Source organism: Rhynchophorus ferrugineus, unplaced genomic scaffold (assembly GCF_030347505.1).
Source record: "Rhynchophorus ferrugineus isolate W39M unplaced genomic scaffold, kcgeb_rfMv2 rfM2, whole genome shotgun sequence".
NCBI lineage: Eukaryota > Metazoa > Arthropoda > Insecta > Coleoptera > Curculionidae > Rhynchophorus > Rhynchophorus ferrugineus.
This window is the reverse complement of record NW_027472581.1, coordinates 69,348,229-69,369,027: the sequence shown is the minus strand read 5'-3', so window position 1 is coordinate 69,369,027 and position 20,799 is coordinate 69,348,229. Positions and strand designations below refer to the sequence as shown.

At 32.8% G+C, this 20,799-nt stretch overlaps 1 protein-coding gene and 2 non-coding genes across 3 annotated transcripts; 2 read left to right on the top strand and 1 right to left on the bottom strand.

The window, feature by feature from the left end:
• Window positions 1–305: 305 nt before the first annotated feature.
• On the bottom strand, window positions 306–7,323 carry LOC143190276 (myrosinase 1). The gene is made up of 10 exons (XM_076394481.1): window positions 7,205–7,323; window positions 6,859–7,145; window positions 3,957–4,215; window positions 3,768–3,901; window positions 3,619–3,713; window positions 3,373–3,564; window positions 1,045–1,155; window positions 847–987; window positions 693–799; window positions 306–635 (listed from the first exon to the last, which is right to left on the bottom strand). The coding sequence occupies exons 1-10, from the start codon at window positions 7,246–7,248 to the stop codon at window positions 503–505; spliced, it is 1,503 nt and encodes a 500-aa protein (XP_076250596.1). The 5' UTR covers window positions 7,249–7,323; the 3' UTR covers window positions 306–502.
• TRNAQ-UUG (transfer RNA glutamine (anticodon UUG)) lies at window positions 385–456 on the top strand. The gene has a single exon. It is a non-coding gene; the product is annotated as a tRNA-Gln (tRNA).
• A 5,293-nt stretch (window positions 7,324–12,616) lies between the features above and the next one.
• LOC143192093 (U6 spliceosomal RNA) lies at window positions 12,617–12,723 on the top strand. Its single transcript, XR_013004717.1, has one exon. It is a non-coding gene; the product is annotated as a U6 spliceosomal RNA (small nuclear RNA).
• The last annotated feature ends 8,076 nt before the right edge of the window (window positions 12,724–20,799 follow it).

Sequence of the window (20,799 nt, the reverse complement as noted above, 5' to 3'; positions counted from 1 at the left end):
TTTTTTCGGTTTAAATAAACAACATTACGAAACCCAGATTAAAATACAGTTAGTAACCGATCGGTTAACTAACTACAACATAATTTATAGCTCCTCCCACTTAAGACGATATTGAACAATAGACATCGTTATTAGTTATAAATTTCCTTTAAAATTATTGAATTTTTTTATTAGGTTTATTTTTTTAAAAAATTATATAACTTTAAATCAGTTATGATAATTTTAAGTTTAATAATTTTTTAAATAAATGATGTGTTCAGCATGTTTTTTGACGAAATACGATTATATTTTAAATAAAATAACAATTTTATATATATATGTATAATTTATTCCTTAGATTATGGGTCTAGTTGACATATAATGAAATGTAAATTTCATCGCGTAGGTTCCATGGTGTAATGGTTAGCACTCTGGACTTTGAATCCAGCGATCCGAGTTCAAATCTCGGTGGAACCTTAACACTTTTTTATTTTTTAATTGACGTTATATAATTTAAATATTGTTAATCAATACACTCCTCGTCAACTAAAAGGCATCGGGTAGTTACAACGTGTCTGTAATACTTTGACGAGTCCTTAGGTGTCCTTGGTCTGTCGGGATCTGTGAAATTAACTTGGTAAAGACCTAACTGAATGCTGAAATCGAAAATGTTCAATTACTGTGACTATTGACTAGTGATACCGTATAATTACTTGTATCCAAATTGCCATTCAAAGTCGTCTGTTAAGGCCCACGCCATATATCCCGTCAAATTAACACCATCTTTATAAAGAGCGTCTTGTAGGTTACTCAAGTAAAGCTGAAATATTTATTGTAAACAGATTAAAATCCTTTTTTAATGTATACCTTGTGATAGCGGCCCCTAGTGTCCATATCGTGAATTACAGTACCATTATCATGATAACCATTTTCAGTCACCATTATCTCTGGATGACCATATTGGTTGCTGATCCAATTCACCAATTTTCGGGCACCCCATGGCACTACCTTGAAATCAAGATATCACTACTTAAATCTGTTGAAGAACTAATGTTGAAAATGTACCTTAAACCAGCTGGTTATAGTAGGCTCCCAATAATCAGGTTGGAATACATTTGTTCCTATGTCCAAATCTCTGGTAGGACTCAATGGACGTATTTCTGGTTCAGGAATAGCCTGAATACAATAAAAATTAAATAAATATAATATTATAATACTCATACAGTTTAAATACATAATAATAATGTTGAACTACTGCGTGCATCAACTGCATCTACATAGTAGCGTTCCCAATAGAACCTAATTGGTAGATACTGGTAATTGACGACTTTGGTCTCAACTTTTCTTTAGATGCACACAAGCAAACATTTTTTAGTGGCGTATTTAGGAATAAATCTGTTTTTTACCCTACTTCAGTTGTATTTCCTCTATTTGATGCTAATGATAATTTTGTTAATTATGAATCGATGAAATCTGATAACATATATCTGATATATAACTATATGTTTTTATAACATTACTACGGAAGACAGACTTAGCTCGTCCTTAACGATTTTGTTAAACTGATCTTGCTGGTCGCAAATTGTTTGTTAGTTAATTTCCAGCATTACGATAAAATTCTCTAAAATTGTGTTGATTTGATTGTGCAGTTCCTTTAATCATCTTAGCGTAATAACAATATTCGACCTTCATTCATATCTTGTACAGTAAAAAAATTCGTTAGGATTATTGTTACACTCATATCTCACCAAAATTTCAACTAAAATACCACTATTTGTAAAATAATACATAAATATATCGTCTCGTCAAGAAAGTAACAAAATTTTCACATTGCATACTTTAAATAATAATTGGAAAAACCTATAATAGTCATTCGTACCGTTGCACAAATCTCATAATGTATTTAAGAAATTGTTGAGAGGTTCTAACAGTGATATTAATGTTTTTACTAATTTGTCATTACATTCTAATGTAATTGTATTGCAGTGTATTACATATTAAATGAAATCAGAAGCTAGTAGTATGAACACAAAAAACCTACTATGTAGTAAGATTATATAGCGCGATAGATATGATTCTAGTAGTTCGGAAGAAACAGTGTATTTAAGCCTGACCCCGAGATATGATAAATAAATCTGTATAGTAGAACAAGTACTATAAGGTCTAAAGAAAACAATGATGTAGGATTAGGTAGGCAGTCTCCTGTGTGTTTTCTATTAAAAAAATAGCTACTTCTTTCCTTGGAATTAAAAATGTTTTCAAGTAAAATTAAAAGTATTTGTTTTGAACCCTTGCATATATTTCTTAACTTTAATACACAAAACTTATGCTCAACAGATTCCTTTCAAAAGAATTCAGTCAAATTTGCGGGTTACAGTATGTTGGGTCCAAACCAAAATAAGTATCACTATGTCTTGTGTGAGTCTAAACTCCTTCATATTTAACAAATATTTATTTAATACTTGAAAAAAGGAATATGTAAAAAAGATAATAAAAAATAAAATATCCACTTAGAATCCTACCAAAAAGATTAACAATACATTCTTGGTACTTTTCCGAAGTACTAGTACTTATATGAAATGATCACATTAGAACAAACAGAATGTTTAAATTGTGTTGTCTCTTATAGGTATAATTCAGAGAAGAATGCTAAAATTTCTTATATAATTATTACTCGTAAAATAAATAAAAGTGAACAGTAAACCATCATTGTTTTACTTTATTATATTGAGTGAACATATGAGCTGCTTGATAACATATTGCATATAATTTGTGTATGAATTAACTTTTAGAAAACTCTGTATAAGTTTATTTTATATAAAAAATGGACAATAAGTTTAGGTTTGGAAATATTGTAGTTTTATATTATTATTTATTGTTTACCAGGACTTTATGTAATCCTTCAAGTAATATAAGTCCTATTGGTCCAAATAGAATGTTTTATCTCAGTGTCAATGTATTGGTTTACCTAGGTCCTACTGATATTCTTTTGGATTTGATTTTGTTGACAACTTACGCATGTAGGATTCTTTTTCCATATTAATTTAGATTAATATTAGATTTAGAATAACTATTAATTCAGAAAAAATCATAAGACATAACGTTGGCACCTAGAACACTCTAAATGCATTTCCGTGCTTTCAAAACATTTTTCCTTCATGGAACTTGTATAGATTGCAGTTCCAAATATGATGCTTCTCAATTGCTATCGAAATTAGAAAAATCTAAAAATCCTTACAGACTGACTTGTTCTTGGATAATTTGAAATCATGCATTCAATCCTTTCAAAACTTCACGACACCACAAATATACTCGTATTTTAAATATAATTTTAACTTGGAAAACAAATTTATCTAAATTAAAATGGGCATTTAATAATTATAATTGACGTACGTTAACCATTGAAGATGTGTAGATGTTAACACAGATAAAATCTGCGGTTCCGTTAATTATGCGTTTCTCTTCTTCGGTGAAGCTGGGTAAACGCGATGTCTCAAATCCCTCAAGCAATGAACGGTTCGCGATTCTCTCCTTCATTATTTCTGGATAATCTCCAAAGTTAATAGGATGTCCAAACCAGCCGAACTGCAATTAAATAGTTTATGTTAATTGTCCTTAACTTAACGTCGATTTATTTACCGTAAATATTAAGTTTCTTTCGGCTGCTTCTATATCTTCTGCACTATCTGATGCAGGCTCAAACCAATTACTGTCTATAACCATAGTCACTCTTCCTGGAGCAAAATGTATATGTTAATTATGTTTGTATAGACTGACTTAATTAATACCTTTTTGTTTATCTTTGAATTCAGTTTCATATAATCTGTAGGCTTTTCCATGAGCTATAATAAGATTATGAGCACAGATGTAATCACTAACAGCGGGATTCACCATGTTTGGTGCCAATTCACCGGTACCGTACCTTAAAAAGTCCATGTTAAGAATATCATTGCATTAAACTTTATACTTTACTTTACCCTTGTCCACACGTTTGTTTAGGTTCATTGAATGTTACCCAGTCTTTTATGTCTTCTCCGAAAGTTTCGAATAAAAAGCGAGCGTAATCCAGGAACCATTCCTGCATATCGGAGTTTAAAAACCCACCGAGGTCTTCCAGGACAGTTGGTATGTCCCAGTGGTGCATGGTGACTAGAGGCTCTATGTTGTTAGCCTTAAGGGCCGCTATCAAATTTTTGTAATAGGCTATTCCAGCAGGATTAGATGAATTGACAAAACCTGTAATTAATAATTATTACTTTTTTGATTCTTTTTTTTCTTTGATAAGTGTTATCAAGACTCTATAATTAGATTTTTTTATTATATGTCACTATGCGAAGTTTTAAAGATATTTCTGGTTAGCTGTGACAATTAATTTTAATTTATTAACCGTTTGCAAAAAATTACTACTATTAGTTAATCTATTATAAAAATACATCAATGCACCACACCGCCCCCCACCCCAGAGTAATATATATTTATCCCAATAATCTTTTCTATACCATTGTAGAACTATTTATTTACGATCAGATTTGTTTTAGGAATTTTCCCCAATTTATTTTTAGTTCACTTCAGCAATTATAACCGGTGGTCTCACTCATGGACACCCTGTACATACGGAAATTGTTGCGTAAAATTGTGCATTCAGTTTTACAACCTCTTATATTTTTTGGGTCTGATCTAACTCGCGTAGCTGTACCATTTCCAAAACTGATTCGTTGGTTAATTTAAAAAAATGTTTAGCATCATGTATGTACTCAGGAACTCGGAAATAATGTTTGAATTATTTGCTCAAGATTCTCTCTAACGATTATCAAGCCACTGTTTAGTTTCAACTGGATCTTTCTTCATCAAAAAATAATGTTTAATCAATAGTCTTTCTTTTATACCCATTGTAGCCGGCTTGATGGCGCAGTGGTAAAGGCGACAGGACGGTCCTTCTGCGATAGTCGCGGGTTCCAATCGTGCAAGGACAGGGTCGTAAAATTTATCTTTGTAAAATAATATTGTAAATAGATAAATCGATTTAGGTAGGTATTAAACTAAATTGTGTATATAGTAGATTATAAAATACGTGTCGTAGATAGTTACTTTTTTAGTGAGTTGCTTATTTATTTTTTGTAGTCACTTCAATTTTATTTTTAGGAATATTTAATATTTCTCTTTTTAGTGTTAGATATTTACTCAATAAATTACACAGTTATTTTATTAAATATAACAATCGAAAACCTAAGAAAGCGTCCCGTATGAGGAAAAATAGGAATAAAGAAACAACGATTGAAAACAAGGAAAGTTTAAGGTCCTGATGTCCTCTACCTAGTCTAGGCGATTTGACAAATGTTCCAATCAAACTAGAACAAAATATTGCTACCCTGGTAGGAATCGAACTGGAGACCTCCGCGTGTGAGCTCAAGGTTCTAACCATTATACCATAGACAGCTGCCTATAACGTTTTTCTGACGGCTTATACGATAGGGATAGTGCTTAAAAAGCAAACTGACTGTTACAATAAACTACTTTCGATTTTTCGTCACGCCAGCTTAGCAATAACATAATACATCAATAACTGATTATATTAGATAAAAAATATGTAAAAAATTTGTACGAGCCTTGAAAATTTGAGGGTTTCCCTCAATTTCCCCCTCTTCCCGCCATCAAATCCTAATTTGATTTCAATGGGACCACCTCAGAAGTGTACTGTTTCGAATAAATTGTATTGAATAAAATTAATTAGGAATAAAAGTAATTTTGAAATTTGGTCTAAAATTGACGGAGAAATCGGCGAACATAAAACCTCCTCCTTTTTCGAAGTCGGTTTAAAACTCGTACTATCCAGAAATCATGTCATGGAGCAATGTGAAACAGAATAGTGCAAGCTCTGTCTCAGACAGGAGACTTATCGAAGCTTTGTTATCATATTAAAAATAAAGTGGTGTTATAACGTAAATTGAATATAAATGAAACAAGAAAAACAATAAAAGCAACTCTATATTAGAGTTTAATTTATTGAATTCATCAATTCATTCTTATCAGGTTTTTGTTTGCAAAAATAATTAATTGGAAAAATGTTTTACCATTTTAATAAAACAATATATTATCAGGTTAATCGCCCATCAAAGTTTCTAAATTTAATGGATACACCAGAACTTCTAGTGAATCATAACAGACAATTTCTTGTCTTTTCCTTCGCAGTCTTAGATTTAAATGACGTTTGCTGGTAGTGCAATAATCCTTGTTAATTCTAGCAAATGTGTAGCTTCTAACTATGGAATCACAGTTTTGTCTGAAATGCAATTGGTTCTCAGTGTATAACGCATGAATTTTGTTTTGGATTTAGATCCAGGTAATTTTAACTGGAAGCCCAATAAAACCGCGGCACTGAACCAATTTACAATGACATTTTCAATCAGTTGCTTTGTATAGCGGCGATTTTCATTGTCTTCAGATATTTTCAAAACCATGCAAATACATTCTAAATATTAATTTACTACCACCCTAGCTCATCTACCCTATTTTGCTTCTAATCTGAATTTACTTTTAATAATAATTTTTTATGCTATCCGAGTTATTCTTCGTCATTCGCATCATAACCAATTTTAAATCTTAGACATCAAACTACGTAACTGCGATATGATAAATCAGTATGATTATAATCTCCTACATGTGCTTGTTCTGAATGGCACTATACTTCAACAGACAATAGGAAAAAGAGTAAATTAATTAACGAAGCTAATTATTGGACAATATGCTTGTAAACTACTTATACACATATTAAAATGATTTCATTAATGTAACTATTCAATTATTCGGAATAATAGTTAGTTAATTTATTATAAATTCTTAGGTAGCACAAATGAAAATAATCCTACACAAGAAACTTACCTGTAGGTAGAACTCTAGACCATGCAATAGAAAACCGGTAAGCACTAACACCCATTCCTTTTAATAACTCAACATCTTCTTGCCATTTATTATACGAATCGCAAGCTACATCACCGTTTGCATATGAGTTTTTTTCTGGATACAAATGAGTTGACCTGTCCCAGATATTTTCGCCTTTACCATCTGCATTCCAACCTCCCTCTATTTGATAAGCCGCAGATGCAGTTCCAAATTTGAAATCTTTGGGAAATCGGCGATTACTGACTACATAGTCATCACCAGCAATGCTGAAATATATCCATATAATTTAGTCATTGATGTAGTTGATTCATGGTTTATTACTCACTGATGTACTAAGGCAAAACTCACTAATAGAAAACTACCTTTCATAATTTATTTATGTGCTATTCTGCGAAGTAACAAAATAACTAAAGTTTACTGCTACTTGGACTTTTTATTAAACATGTATCGATATCTTATAAGCACTCAACCTGATTATGAAGTGTTTTTGTAAATAAATTTAAGTGGAAATCAAATCAAATATTAACATATGTACTGAGTACGTAATAATACTGATATTAAATGATATTTTGTACATGAAAATTGAATAAATTTGAATATATAATAAGTTGTTTAATTGGTAAAAAATGTAACGTGAGAATAGTGTTACGCAATATGCTGAAAAAAATAAATTTATCATTTCTTTGGATGAACTGAGCTTTTTGTCTCTCGAGCTAGCTTCTTGGCCTAAAAGAGTCTTTCAAAAAATTATAATATTTTCACAACTTTCATATTGTCCTATTATGAGAATTTTAACGTTAAAATGTTTCCATATCTATTATATATATATATATATATATATATATATATATATATAGTTGTTATGATTGCATCCAAGTTTTATCAACTAATATAATTAGGATGTCGTTGATATCTTTTTCTGACTGTAGGTGGTAATGAGGCAGAGTTTAAACAAGTAAAAAGACATGTTATGGAGTGATATGAATATTAATTTTTATGAAAAGATTGTTAATATGAGATAAAGGGGTTGTAAAATTGTCGAAAGTTATATGCTCATTATTTCTACAACCTGAGACAAATATCTGAGACTTCATCATAATAACCTTGCTTAGACGCAAATTTATGTCTCATCTCAAGGAACTATTATTTATCAACTTAAATATCAGCACAAAGCCAATTTTGACGAAATTTAAATAAAAAAATAATATATATAAATAGATATTTCATGGTTTCTAAAAAATAATTTAATATTTTCATACCGTAAGAAAAAAACCTAAAACTTCTCGTTGGAGTGTTTTTTACTCGTCTTTATTGGAAATATCTCTCATTTTTTATCGAATATTATGACGGCTAATAGAACGACACGGCGGCGGGCAAATAAAAAGCGTTTTTATTCACATACGCGCGACCATATATGCGAAAAGTTTTTCGGAGTTTGACATAAATAGAAGCGCCGATGCCCTGGACCCTTTGGGGTTTCCCACCGTCTTTTATACGAAATTATTCGAGATTCCCTGAGTAGGTAAAAAGTTTTTTAATATCATACGCTGGCTGATCGACTTGGTTTTGCCAGATAAAGCTACTGACATTCTTGATTTTTCCGACAGAGAGTATAAGCGATATATTATATATAAAAGTATATTTATATAAAAGTCCAATATAACACTTTCATAAATGGTTGACTCAGTTATACTAACAAATTATATATATTCTATATATTATATATATTCATATAACAGTTTTTTTTTCGATAAAGGTGAAAACGCTAACCACACAGTGACTACTAACAATCAAAATACGGCCAATATTTATAATTCGATTACTATAACATTTTTTGTTGGTTCTATTTCGGTAATTTTAATGTCAAAGATTCATCACGATCTGGAGGACCAGTTGTCGAAAATGTGGATAAAATAATAGAAATGATCGGCTCCGACCGCCATATAGGCAGAGATTATATTGCCCAGGAGCCTATTTGGAAAAGGCTAGATACAAAAAGTGTCTGAATATATGAACCGTATTTCCATCTGAATGACTTACGACAGCATTAAGTAAAAACGGTGGTGATCTCTGCGATGGGTGGGGTAGACAAAGAATCATATACTATGATCTGTTCCCCTATGGTCAAACACTTATTCGAAGCTGTACTGTAAATAGTTAGATCGTCTAAAGGAATCAGTAGCCAATAAGCAAACAACTTTGGCAACTAAGATAAGAATTGTGTCTCATCAAGACTATACCCTACTAAACACAGCTAGACGCGCTGCCAGCTGATTGCGATGATTTATGCATCCACCTTATTGTTCGGAATAATCAGCAGGTGATTTCTAGCTGTTCCTCTCCATGGAGAACTATTTCGCTGTTGAATAATTAGCCTCAAGGGAAGCTTATAAAGATCGATTATCCCATTTAGGCAATATTATTCATAAAGTAATAGAGACTAAATTCAATAGGAGAGTCTGGCGAAAAGCTTTGCTTTGTTCAACATGCAAATGCGGTTATATCGGCTATTTAAGTAATGCCAATTTAAGTCTACATTATAGGCACCTGTAAAAAAACATTTCGCTGTGAAGACGCTTGATTGATTCTTTGATAAAGTTTGCCACGTAGGTGCGGCACGTGACAGCCCTGACGTTACGTTTAATTAACCAATAAAATTTAAATAAAATACAACATAATTTCTGAAATAAATTTATTAATCCAATGAATGAAATAAATATAATTTGTAAAAATAAATATATCTATAAAATATAAATTTTCATATATTATATTATTTTGTTAATTTATTATTATTATAAAGGAATTTGGAACAAATCAAAATCAGTTCTTCAGTCTTTTCCCTTTTTCAGATTTGTTTAGTGCCATCAGTTTAACCTATTAGAGATCCATTACAGTTCTGTTTTTTTTTTGTTTTCTTATACTGAAAGTAAATTCGAGACTCTGCCTGTCAAAATTATCTTTACCTATTTTATCGAAGAGTATATAGCGCATCTTATTATTTTTAATATTTTATCTAGAAACTCATTACATTATATTAATGTGTAATTAAAAGGTTTTAAATTTACATTTTTTAAAGATATTTGAAAATATGTTATATTATTGACGTGGCAATATCGGGGGATAAAATAAAAAAGATAGCTCAAATACCTACTAATAGTATAATTAAACAGTTTCAGCAGAGCATGAGATATTGCCTTGACTCGTTTGTTCGAATAGGAACATCTGGAATTGACGTTATAGAGTCATCCTAACAGGGGATGGAATGTGAGCTATCTAAAAGGTTATGTCTTATGGTCAACTTCTTCGTATTTTCCTAAAGGCGAATAAGAACAAACTAATGAACATTAATTTACGATAAGCGCTTCAAATGATTTCTCCAAGGTACTAGCGAAAGAATGTATATTCCTGAATCTACGTGCTCTACTAGATCCAAAAAAAATTCCAAACTATTGGTTAAGTAGCCTTAAGCCAATATATTTAATCGAGTAATTTTTTTTCTTTAATGAAATGAACCCCTCAAGGTATTAAATGTTTAATTGATGGCACTTTAACAAATTTGTTCTTACATGGGCAATAAATTTTGTACTACTTAAGTGCAGAATCGCTTTATATCAAAATTCTTCGTGTATTGAAATTCGGTTAATTCTCTCTTAATAGATTTGCATTCAGGATTTATTATTTTAGTTGAGGTGGAACTATTGATCCAAGAATTTTTTTCTTAATGTCCTATATTAGTCGGGCTATACCATATCTGCCAAAGAAATGCCAAAGAGATGTACGTAGTAGTTAACAGTTTGGACTCGACTGCTACTTGGTCTGCCCGTTTGTTTTCGATAATATTCTGAATTATAGTATTTATACTGAAATTGCCTGTCAGATATATCATGCTAATCACGTCAAAAACAACATTCATGGAATGATTTCTCAAGTTTTGATATTCCTAAATTTTAATAGTTTTCAGCTAACTAACTGAACTACTGCAGTTCGCTTTTCTACCATATTCAATGTAGATCTTTTACCAACAAAATTGTGAATGTCACAGCCATCACCATTGATACTGAGGCTTATTCATTCGCTATGACATGTAACGAAACACTGAACAGCAGACTTTGTTTTATTCAAACTTTGTTTTCGAAATAATTTTTTTCGATCAACTGACATAATTGACTTAAACACTCTGACTTATTGACTTTGGTACATAATCATAACAGATCAATTTAAAAGTCCCCGGCGTGACACAAAGATGGCGCTACTAGAATAAAATCCATATGTTTTTTAGTTAACCCTAACCCTCAAAAGATGCGTGTCTAAATTTGACAGCTATCGGATCATTAGTTTGTGAATTATAGCATTTTGAGTGAAGCAACTTTTGTTATCAACGTGTTGATAAAATATAGCTTTTTGAAGGGAAAAATGTACAGTTGACGCAAGAACTGCCGAGTTTCCGGACACTGTTCCAGGAAAATCAACCATCAAGGATTGGTATGCTAAGTTTAGACGTGGTGAAATGAGCACCGAAGACGGTGAACGCAGTGGGTGCCCAAAAAAGTTTGTTACCGACGAAAACGTTTAAAAAATCTACAAAATGATTTTGAAAGACCGTAAATTGAAATTGAATGAAATAGCAGACATTCTAAGGGTATCAACTGAACGTGTATATCATACTATTCACAAATATTTGGGTATGAGAAAGCTCTGTGCAAAGTGGGTGCCGCGCGAGCTCACTTTTGATCAAAACAACGATGAGTTGATGATTCAGAGCAGTGTTTGAAGATGATAAAGCATAATGGACCCGAGCGACAGTCATCCGAGTGGACTGCACATGATGAACCCGCTCCAAAGCGTGGTAAAATGCAACAGTCGGCTGGCAAGGTTATGGCGTCTGTATTTTGGGATGCGCATGGAATAATTTTCATTGACTATCTTGAAAAAGGTAGGACCATTAACAGCGACTATTACATAGCGTTGCTGGACCGCTTGCAGGACGAAATCAAGACAATGCACCGTGTCACAAGTCAGTGAAAACGATGGCAGAAATCCATGAATTGGGCTTCGAATTTCATACTCGTCCACCGTATTTTCCATATCTGGCTCCCAGCAACTATTTCCTGTTCTCAGATCTCAAAAGAATGCTCGCTGGGAAGAAAGTTTCGTCGAATGAAGAAGTAATCACCGAAACTGAGGCCTATTTTGAAGCAAAGGACAAATCGTACTATAAAAATGCTATCGAAAAGTTGAAGGGTCGCTATAATCAGTGTAATAATCACCCTTGAAGAGAATTATGTTGAATAAAAAAAAACTAATTTTGCCAAAAAATCTGTTTTACTATGGTAGGCTGCGGACTTTTCAATTGACCTGTTAGATGTTCCACAAGCGGCAGTATTCATAGTAATGACAGCATATACAAATCATGGTAAAACATAATAGGCGAAGAGAAATAGTGGACGCAATCCAAAATTAACTTGCAGAAGCTGACAAACATTAAAAAGGATTGTGGCCAGACAACATAAAATTATCGCGATAAAAGTGACAACAGAACAGAGAGAAGGAGCGAGAGCTTCACCATGATTACGATACCTTTAATAACGGAAACCAACGCCAAACTGCGAAAGAAGAGGTGCAACGGTCATAAAACCTGGAATCTGGAAAAATCTGCTATGGCCCGATAATCATCATTTACATTGTTTTCTACAAACGGCTAGAAACAAAAAAGATGTTTTAAAAATTAAAAAGTCAGGTACTCGCTTCGCCGGTACATATACTAAAATTGGAACGATACAGAGAAGATTAACATGACCCCTGTGCGAGGATGACACGCAAAATCATGAAGCATTCCACATTTTCCCTTGATGCCATTCAAAATACTGCACTTAGAATACGCTGGGTGCCTTTCGATTCTCCCATGCAATTAACTTGTGCAGTCTTACATCCCCCCCATCTCTTTCTTAACGTAGGGATTTTCTTTCACTGAAGTTCGCTGTGAGATCGCGTGTTCTACCATCTTCCTTAAATCTGACTTCCATCTGGAGTCATCCCCCGTCCTGGACCGTCTTATCCCTAACTACTCCATATAATTGCTGATCTACTTTCCAGGGCTGGAATTGGCTTCTTGCATCCCCTCCTTTTTCATTATCCCAATTTTGCTCCTTGGACCTTCATTATCCCTTTCATAAGCACACCCTTATGTCAATTTTATAAAAGAACATTGTCCTTACCCTATTTGGTCCAAGTTCTGTGAACCTCTCCACTTTTACCTTGGCCGCAAGCACATATAACATATACCGATGGCTCTAGATCTCGCAGCGGATTTGGCAGTAGATTAATGGTGGACAACCGGGCAGTCCGTTTCAAGCTTCCTGAGCAGGGTTCAGTATTAACCGCTGAACTCCTTACCGATTTCCGAAGTGCTCTCGAACGTTTCCTGGAACAGAAATTCAACCATCCCCTGGTAACCGACTCACTGTCAATTATTCATACCCTCTATCTGAATGGCAAAGTTGACTGTGGAGCCCATCTCACATTGATATACCAGGAAATCAGCGCGCTTATAGTGCGGCTAAATTAGCAGCCTTCTCCCCCTCCCCAACCCAAATATTTGTATCCATACTGACCTTGTCCGATTTGTTTCTTGTTTCACCAAGAACGAGGTACAACAACAGGCTCTTTGAGGTTAAAATTGATTTCTTCTCATCTCTTTGCATTCATTCTCTTCGTCTCCATGCCGTAACTCTGAATCGACTGAGATTGGGTCATTGTCGTCAGTGTACCACATACTGAACGACTGTCCCAGATTAGAGCCATGTATGGGCTGCAAAATTTAAAAAATTTCTTAACAGGAGAAAATACAGACAAACTCCTGAGATTTCTACGAGTAATCGATTTTCTCCACAGAATCTAGCCTATGCTAAGTTAAGTGTCATTGACCAAATAATCATTAGCATATCGGTATGAGTGCCTATGTGTGGTGTTTAGTTTGCTAGTGTAATGTTTGCTGGTTGGACAGATACTTCGTTATGGTTGTTTGTAGCCTTGTATTTGTGTACTTTATGAAATTGTATATACACTATTAATACTTTCAGGCCCCCCTTGTTTATATTATTAATTTTATTTATTTATTAAATTATTGTTTTACATATACACTTTAAATCTGCCCTCGTCCCATTTATATCAACACCGTACAGTTGTATAGTCGCAAAATGACGACATCCTTCAAAGTGACAAAAAAATTATTTAAAACAAATGGGGCTTAATAAATATTTGAAAGTATATAGACGAATGGAGATAAGACGAAATAAAACTGTGATGGTTACATTATGTGACCGTTATTTATTGATGTAATATAAAATGTGATGAAATACTAATAGATAAAAGGGAGCGACGCTATGTTGCCTGAAGTAAGAGTTGAGCAGTCGATGGTCATACGTCTGAATTGGACGATGGTCAGTGACTGAATAATGTAAAGTACCCTTCAATGATGTCCCAGATAAATTGGTGTTGTCAAATCTTCGTTGTCGTCTACTGGACGTCACTGCTGTGCATGTGTTCAATGTCTGATATAACATTTTATGGGTAATTTGTAGGCCGCTATTCTAAGATATAAAAGTCGACATGCCTCAAGGTCGCTGCAAATAAAAATTGTCTGCATCAGCTGTTCATATTTTATCTAACTCTAGTATTTCTTAATTTGAAATATTTTTAACCACATATTGATTATCTAGTAGCTGTTGACCTTGTAATAAAGCCAGCATACTCCAAACGCAATTATGTACGTAATAAATTTCGATCCGTCCCCTTTCACATCTCTCCACTACCGGAAAGAAGTTCCCAGTCGTCTAAAAGTCCTTAACGAATTAAACGGCCGCCCCCAAAACATCCAAGGTTCCTCGATAATTGAATTTGCCACTTAAACGCAGTATAAAAGTCAGACTCACATATATAATATAATGGCGCTCTTGTTGAACAAGGCATATTAATCTGCAAAGAACATTTTACTGTATATTTAGGGCCGTGCTCTGTTTCCCTAAGCAAACCGTACGAAACGGGCACTTTGTTTGCTAATTGAATCACGTAGCAAACTTTCGAAATGATAGTAAACTAACAGTTTCGGATCGGAGGTACGACGCGAAACCGTAATCAAATAAAACGCACCCCGAACTCTAGGCCGCCCGCCACCGCCTCACCCCCATCCGCATCCGACGTAAATATAAATTATTTATCGGTATATGGAGAGGCCTTTTCAGTCGTGTTTGTTAAGATTTGGGGGTGATTGTTTTGAAACAATGCACGAAAATTGCCCGGTATTAAACCTAGTTATTTGCTTCCGCAGCCAGTTTTAAGAGCCGCTTAAAGGCTGGCGGATTTCGCAAAACATGTGTTTCACTTTCGGATTACTGTTCCTGTTGTCTATTTCACTTTAATACTATCACATATAAAATAGTTTCAGTGAGCAATACAGCACTTAAATGTTGGTAGATTTGTTAGAATGCTGAGAAAAAGTTCTCCTTTTTACGAACCAGGGTTTATCTCGACTGAACTTATTGTTTATAGTGGGCCGAACGACGGTTCTCAGCATTAAGCCTACCGACTAGTGAGTGACCTACCTGGAGATCATCCCGGAAAGCAATACCCAACCTGGTTACTGGCGTGACTAGGATCATTTTCCTTGTCGGATATTGCACTTTTGTCCAAGAACAAACATATCATAAACTTACGACCATGCTTCAGCAGAATTCCAACCCACGACTATCGCAACATAGGAAAACCACCCTGTCACCCTTACCGTTGCGCCAACCAAGCCGGAAAAGATAAAGTTTGGATAAATAGTTTATATCTAGTGCAGCTTGAATGTTATCATAGTTCAATCCTGGAGTTGTATTTAAACTTTTCTTGCCTTCTTCTATAATTGGCTCAAAAGAGCATGACATCTCAGAAGTTCTCATATATCCTAATCATTCTGAGGCAACAAACTATTTAAGACGATTGTTGAATTAATGCAATTTTAAAAATTAACCACCAAAAATTAACCATCTCCATCAATTCAACTTAGATAATTCTGACTTCTTAAGTTGCCAAAAGTTTTGGCTTCTTGTTATTATACTAACAAAATGTACAACCACTCAAGATCATAACATAACAAGACCGAACATTTCGCAGATTTTTTTAGTTTTATATGATGAATATATGCCAGGGGCCGAGGTTACCCAGATTTCTTAAATTTGTTGGCTAAACGATTTATTTTTAGTGGGTTTAACATGAAGCTCGAGACTGAAAGCATTGTTAATTGCAGAGAATTACTCAAAACAAGTTATTGGACTAACAAAATTTACTTAGGAGCGACTATTTAAGACAAAGCTGATAACATTAAGGCGCAGATAATTAATCAAAGCAATGAAGACAAAAAACCTACAACATATCTCTACTGGTGAAATGTAATATTTGATATCAGATAGACACATAAGATATGACACTATAGACTTTTATATTACGAAAAGTTTCAGTACAAAACGTGTAGGGCGGAATCATAAAAGTCTTCTCAAAAATTATCGCCAAAGATTACCTTCCATATATAATAATAGAATTAACTGACCATTACTTAAAGAAAAGCTAGGTTTAATTACCAAATTTGACTTTAAAAACTGTCATAGATATAGTAGAACGAAGTTTGTGACTGCTAACATACAGTACCATGATGAGGACGAACAGAAATGATGATCGGTCAATGCCGAAACGTTGATTTCGGATAAAATTTGAGGGTATTTTGTTATTCAGTCAATGGTGATCAGGAAACACCATCCCTCACTCTCCTTATGTCTCTTTTGTTTTTTATATCAACAAGATGAGATGAGAGATATGACAATCAATTCATAATTAAGGAACAAGCAGATTACTATATTTTGGTGATGTTTTTAAAGTGGACTCCGAATACTTCTGTGGCGAAATCGGGTATCCGATTTCCTTTTCCTTCAAAATCCTTTTAGGTGGAAGACGAATATGTTAGGTCCTGAAAATCATGGAAAGCGATCTAAAAATAGCATACTAGCATTATAAAAAGCCAGAATAATTGTTGCGAGATTATTATACGTTGGAATATTAACAGTGCTGCAAGTAGTCCCCTCATACGCATATGGAACCAACTATTGAAAAGTGAGAATAATAAACTTTGAATCACCAGATATTGCAATGTCTCTGTTACGTGCATCTCAAATAAATCTTGTCTGCAGACAGATATACAAAATCGATGTTAAAAACGATAGCAAACGTCTGTTAAGGTTGAAAATCCCAAACTGGCTAATATACCACCGTCTATGTTGTTATAAATCAAACAAACTAATTTCAGCTGAACAAAATGCAATAGTTTTTCACTTCAGTTCACTTTTGGAGACCACCACCTTGAACTGTGAGGTTTGTACTCCCATTTCTATATGCTATACTAAGGCATATTTCAGCCAATTTCAGGGGTATATGTTAGTCTTTTCTTCGATTTATTTTTTAATTTTGGTTTGGTCGAAGATCCATTATAAATTAAATTCTATTGTAAACTCTTATGAATGTAAACCTGTGTTGAACGGAATCCATGGTAACTAAATTCTGAAATAAAAATATTTTTTAATTTTAAATATAAAAAATATTTTATTTAGTTTATTCAAATTTGTTAAAAAAATAAATAAACAAAATAAATATAAAAATAAAAATAATTTACTTATACATAGCTTTTAGTATCATTTAAACCAAAACAAAAAATTATCTTAATTACATTCTATATTGCATACTATATTACATACAATTCTATTTCGCAAGTAAAGAGGCAAAATATTTCCTTGTAATAATGTATATGTTATTAAATTAAATCCACCATATAGTCCAGATACAACTAAAAATATTATTGTAGTGATCAATTAAATTTTTAAATTAATTATTTTAAAATTAATAGATTTGTTTACAATTTATCCTCTTTATTATGTTTTGTTGTATCACGTGTTGCGTGTAAGTGACCTACGTTAAGTTCATGAAATTTTCTAATTCTTTCTATTCTTATTCTGTGTTCTAATAATTATAACAATAATATTGATATCAGAAGTTTTCCTAATCTATGTGTTTTATGATTTATTGGCGATCTTTAAATAAAATTACGAAAATCATCATACAAAATGAAATGAAAATAGTTAAATTATTTTAACTTTAAATCACGACTATATGGTGAATTTTTTTATTAAAAGTAACAATAAAGCGATTGTTCTACAATATTTTTAAAATATTACCTTTTTTTAAATTTATCTGTATATACGAACAATATGATAAGTGTTGATATTATAAGGCCATGGGCATAGCGAGTATGATATCAGTTAATATTCTTCACCACTTACCTTTAGAGAGTTAATCATGTTAATGCTCTAAGTTAGAACTAAGTTTTCTGTTTTTACAAATCTTGTCATAAACAGTTGTATAACAAAACCTTTAATTTTTTTACTAAAAATCCATATTTATATTAAAAATAATAACAACTAATACATTAGGTTACGAAAATTAAAAGTAAAGTCTGATTTTTCGTTACTAATAATAAGATTACTTAGCTAATTAAAAGTTGTATTCTTGGTTTTTTATCTGAGCAACAAAAAGCTATTTATAAGGTAAATTGAGGAATATAAACCAAATCGACAGCCCATTTTTTTAAATTGGTTGTAATATTCTAAATATTCAAAACACTCATTATTTTAACATTATTGATTACCATGATCAGTAATAATCTTGTTTAAGTTTTGCAACCAATTCTCGATTACTTAAATCTTCTTGTAATATGGTGATTTGTGGTTACCGAGAAATTTGTGAAGAACACTTTGAAACGATGCTGATGCTGTTACTTCATCAGGTGTTAAACTTTGTATCCGCCATTAGTTTTCGAATATCAGATAAGACAATATTCCTCAATATATTAAATTATTTTCTTCCATAACAATATCGCTTTTATTGCTCCCCGGTGATGAAGACGAAGTCCATGAGACTATTTTTACACTTGTACTTCTTCGACACTGATGATACGTCAGTGTTATTTTCTCGCATTTATACCGAATACATTCATCGTTGTATAGATAACGCTAGAACAGAAAAGAAGAACAACAATACGCAGGATATCAGAAGTTCAGGCGAAACAAACCACACGAACTTGTGTAGTGTATAAGTGTATTCTTAACTTTAGTTTAAGTAGTTTAGTTTTATTTTAATTTGTAAAATACATACTATTGTAATTTTAGGGCTGCTTATATGGCTCGGTGAATGGAGCAAAAACGAAATGAAACAGTGTTTGTCTACATATTATGTTGTATGACCGTTATTTATTGGAGTTATATAAAAAGTAAAAAATACAAATAGATAAATGGAAGCGGCGCTGGGCTTACCTGGAGACGAGGTTTGGGCAGTCGATGCTGGCACATCTGAACTGAACTATTGTCAGTGACTGAAATTAATGAAGTACCCTTCAATCATCTCCTAGATAAACATCTCCAGGTTGCCTGATATTCATTATCGCGTACTAGGTGGCGCTGCTGGCATCCCGCCCATGTTCAACATCTAGGATTATATTTCTAGGTATTTTGTGGACCCTTATTCCACGATTTAAAATTCGACATGCCTCAATGTTGACGAACATGACGACTCATTCGACATATTAATCTCGTGCTCACCTTGCTTGTATATTAATCCAAGTACAACAAAACAATAGTAATAAATTAATTTGTAAACTAAGATTGTACTAAGCATGTCAAATCTAAGATGTAATTAATAAAAAAATTAATAAATATGCTAAATAATCTGTCTTGACTGTATTGAACTTTAGCTCAAATTCAATTGTGAGTAACGAAGGCATTTAGAGGAGTATCTTATTGGTGAATCACTGACGTTATTAAATATAAACATAAACACTGTAATGGCATTTCCTTTCATAGGCAGTCAAAGAAGTTCTCCAATATAGACCAGAGTTCAAAAATTTGTATGTGTGAGTTTTCGTTGCCAATAAAAATATTTTTTATTTATTGAAATAGACCGACGCAAGATGAAACATCAAAATACAGGCACATATTTTAAAATATGGCAATAGTGAGCCGTTTTTATTAACCTTTGCACGGTTTTTATTGAATGAAAAAAGGGATATCCCTTAGCGACTGTATTTTATCAGAAATCCAATAAACGGACAAATTCGTTCTGATAACTTTATAAAATATGCAAATTCCCATCCGTATCCTAAAAATAAATTTATATCGTTCCATATTCCCAAATAAACACAACTTAATAAAAGGGTTTCGACTAAAACATTGCATTGCCCTTTTTGCTGTCAGTCTTATAAATTTCGACGAGATAGTTCTCGGAGGAGTCTGCAAAATAAGATTTAGGGCCCGAATGTGACAGACGGAACACGGTTGGGCCTCCCGATGATATTTTTCAGACTTTTAACATATTGAGATTTCCCAGATATACGTCTGCCTTGCCTGTTGCTTGTAACACTTGATGATTTCTGCCAACAATATAATGATATTATTTTGATTTTTAAATATTAACAAAGAATATATTTAAATACCACGAAAATTTATTTCAAAAACTTCGGTTTCTAAACAAATACATCGCTAATTTTAATTATTTATTTAACAAAACCTTACATGATAGAAAAGTACATGAACAGAAATATAGATTATAGTGTTCCGGAAATAAGGATGAGAGAAAGAGAAGTAATCGTTCTGGTCTTTTGTATTCGCTAATCGCATAACTAATTCACACAGATTTATATATATATATATATATATATATATATATATATATATATATATATATATATATGAATATCGATATATCGATATTTAGGGTAAGTGATGTCGCTGAGTGAATGGAGGTAAAACGAAATGAAACAGCGGTGTTTACATTATGTGACCGTTA

Bases quoted from the DNA above. Each gene is read 5' to 3' on its own strand.
- LOC143190276 (XM_076394481.1), bottom strand. From the start codon at position 7,248: ATGAAAGGTAGTTTTCTATTAGTGAGTTTTGCCTTAGTACATCA. The intron at 3,902-3,956 runs GTAAAGTAAAGT...GGACTTTTTAAG, and splicing joins AAACAAACGTGTGGACAAGG to GTACGGTACCGGTGAATTGG. The intron at 800-846 runs GTATACATTAAA...TAAATATTTCAG, and splicing joins CTAGGGGCCGCTATCACAAG to CTTTACTTGAGTAACCTACA.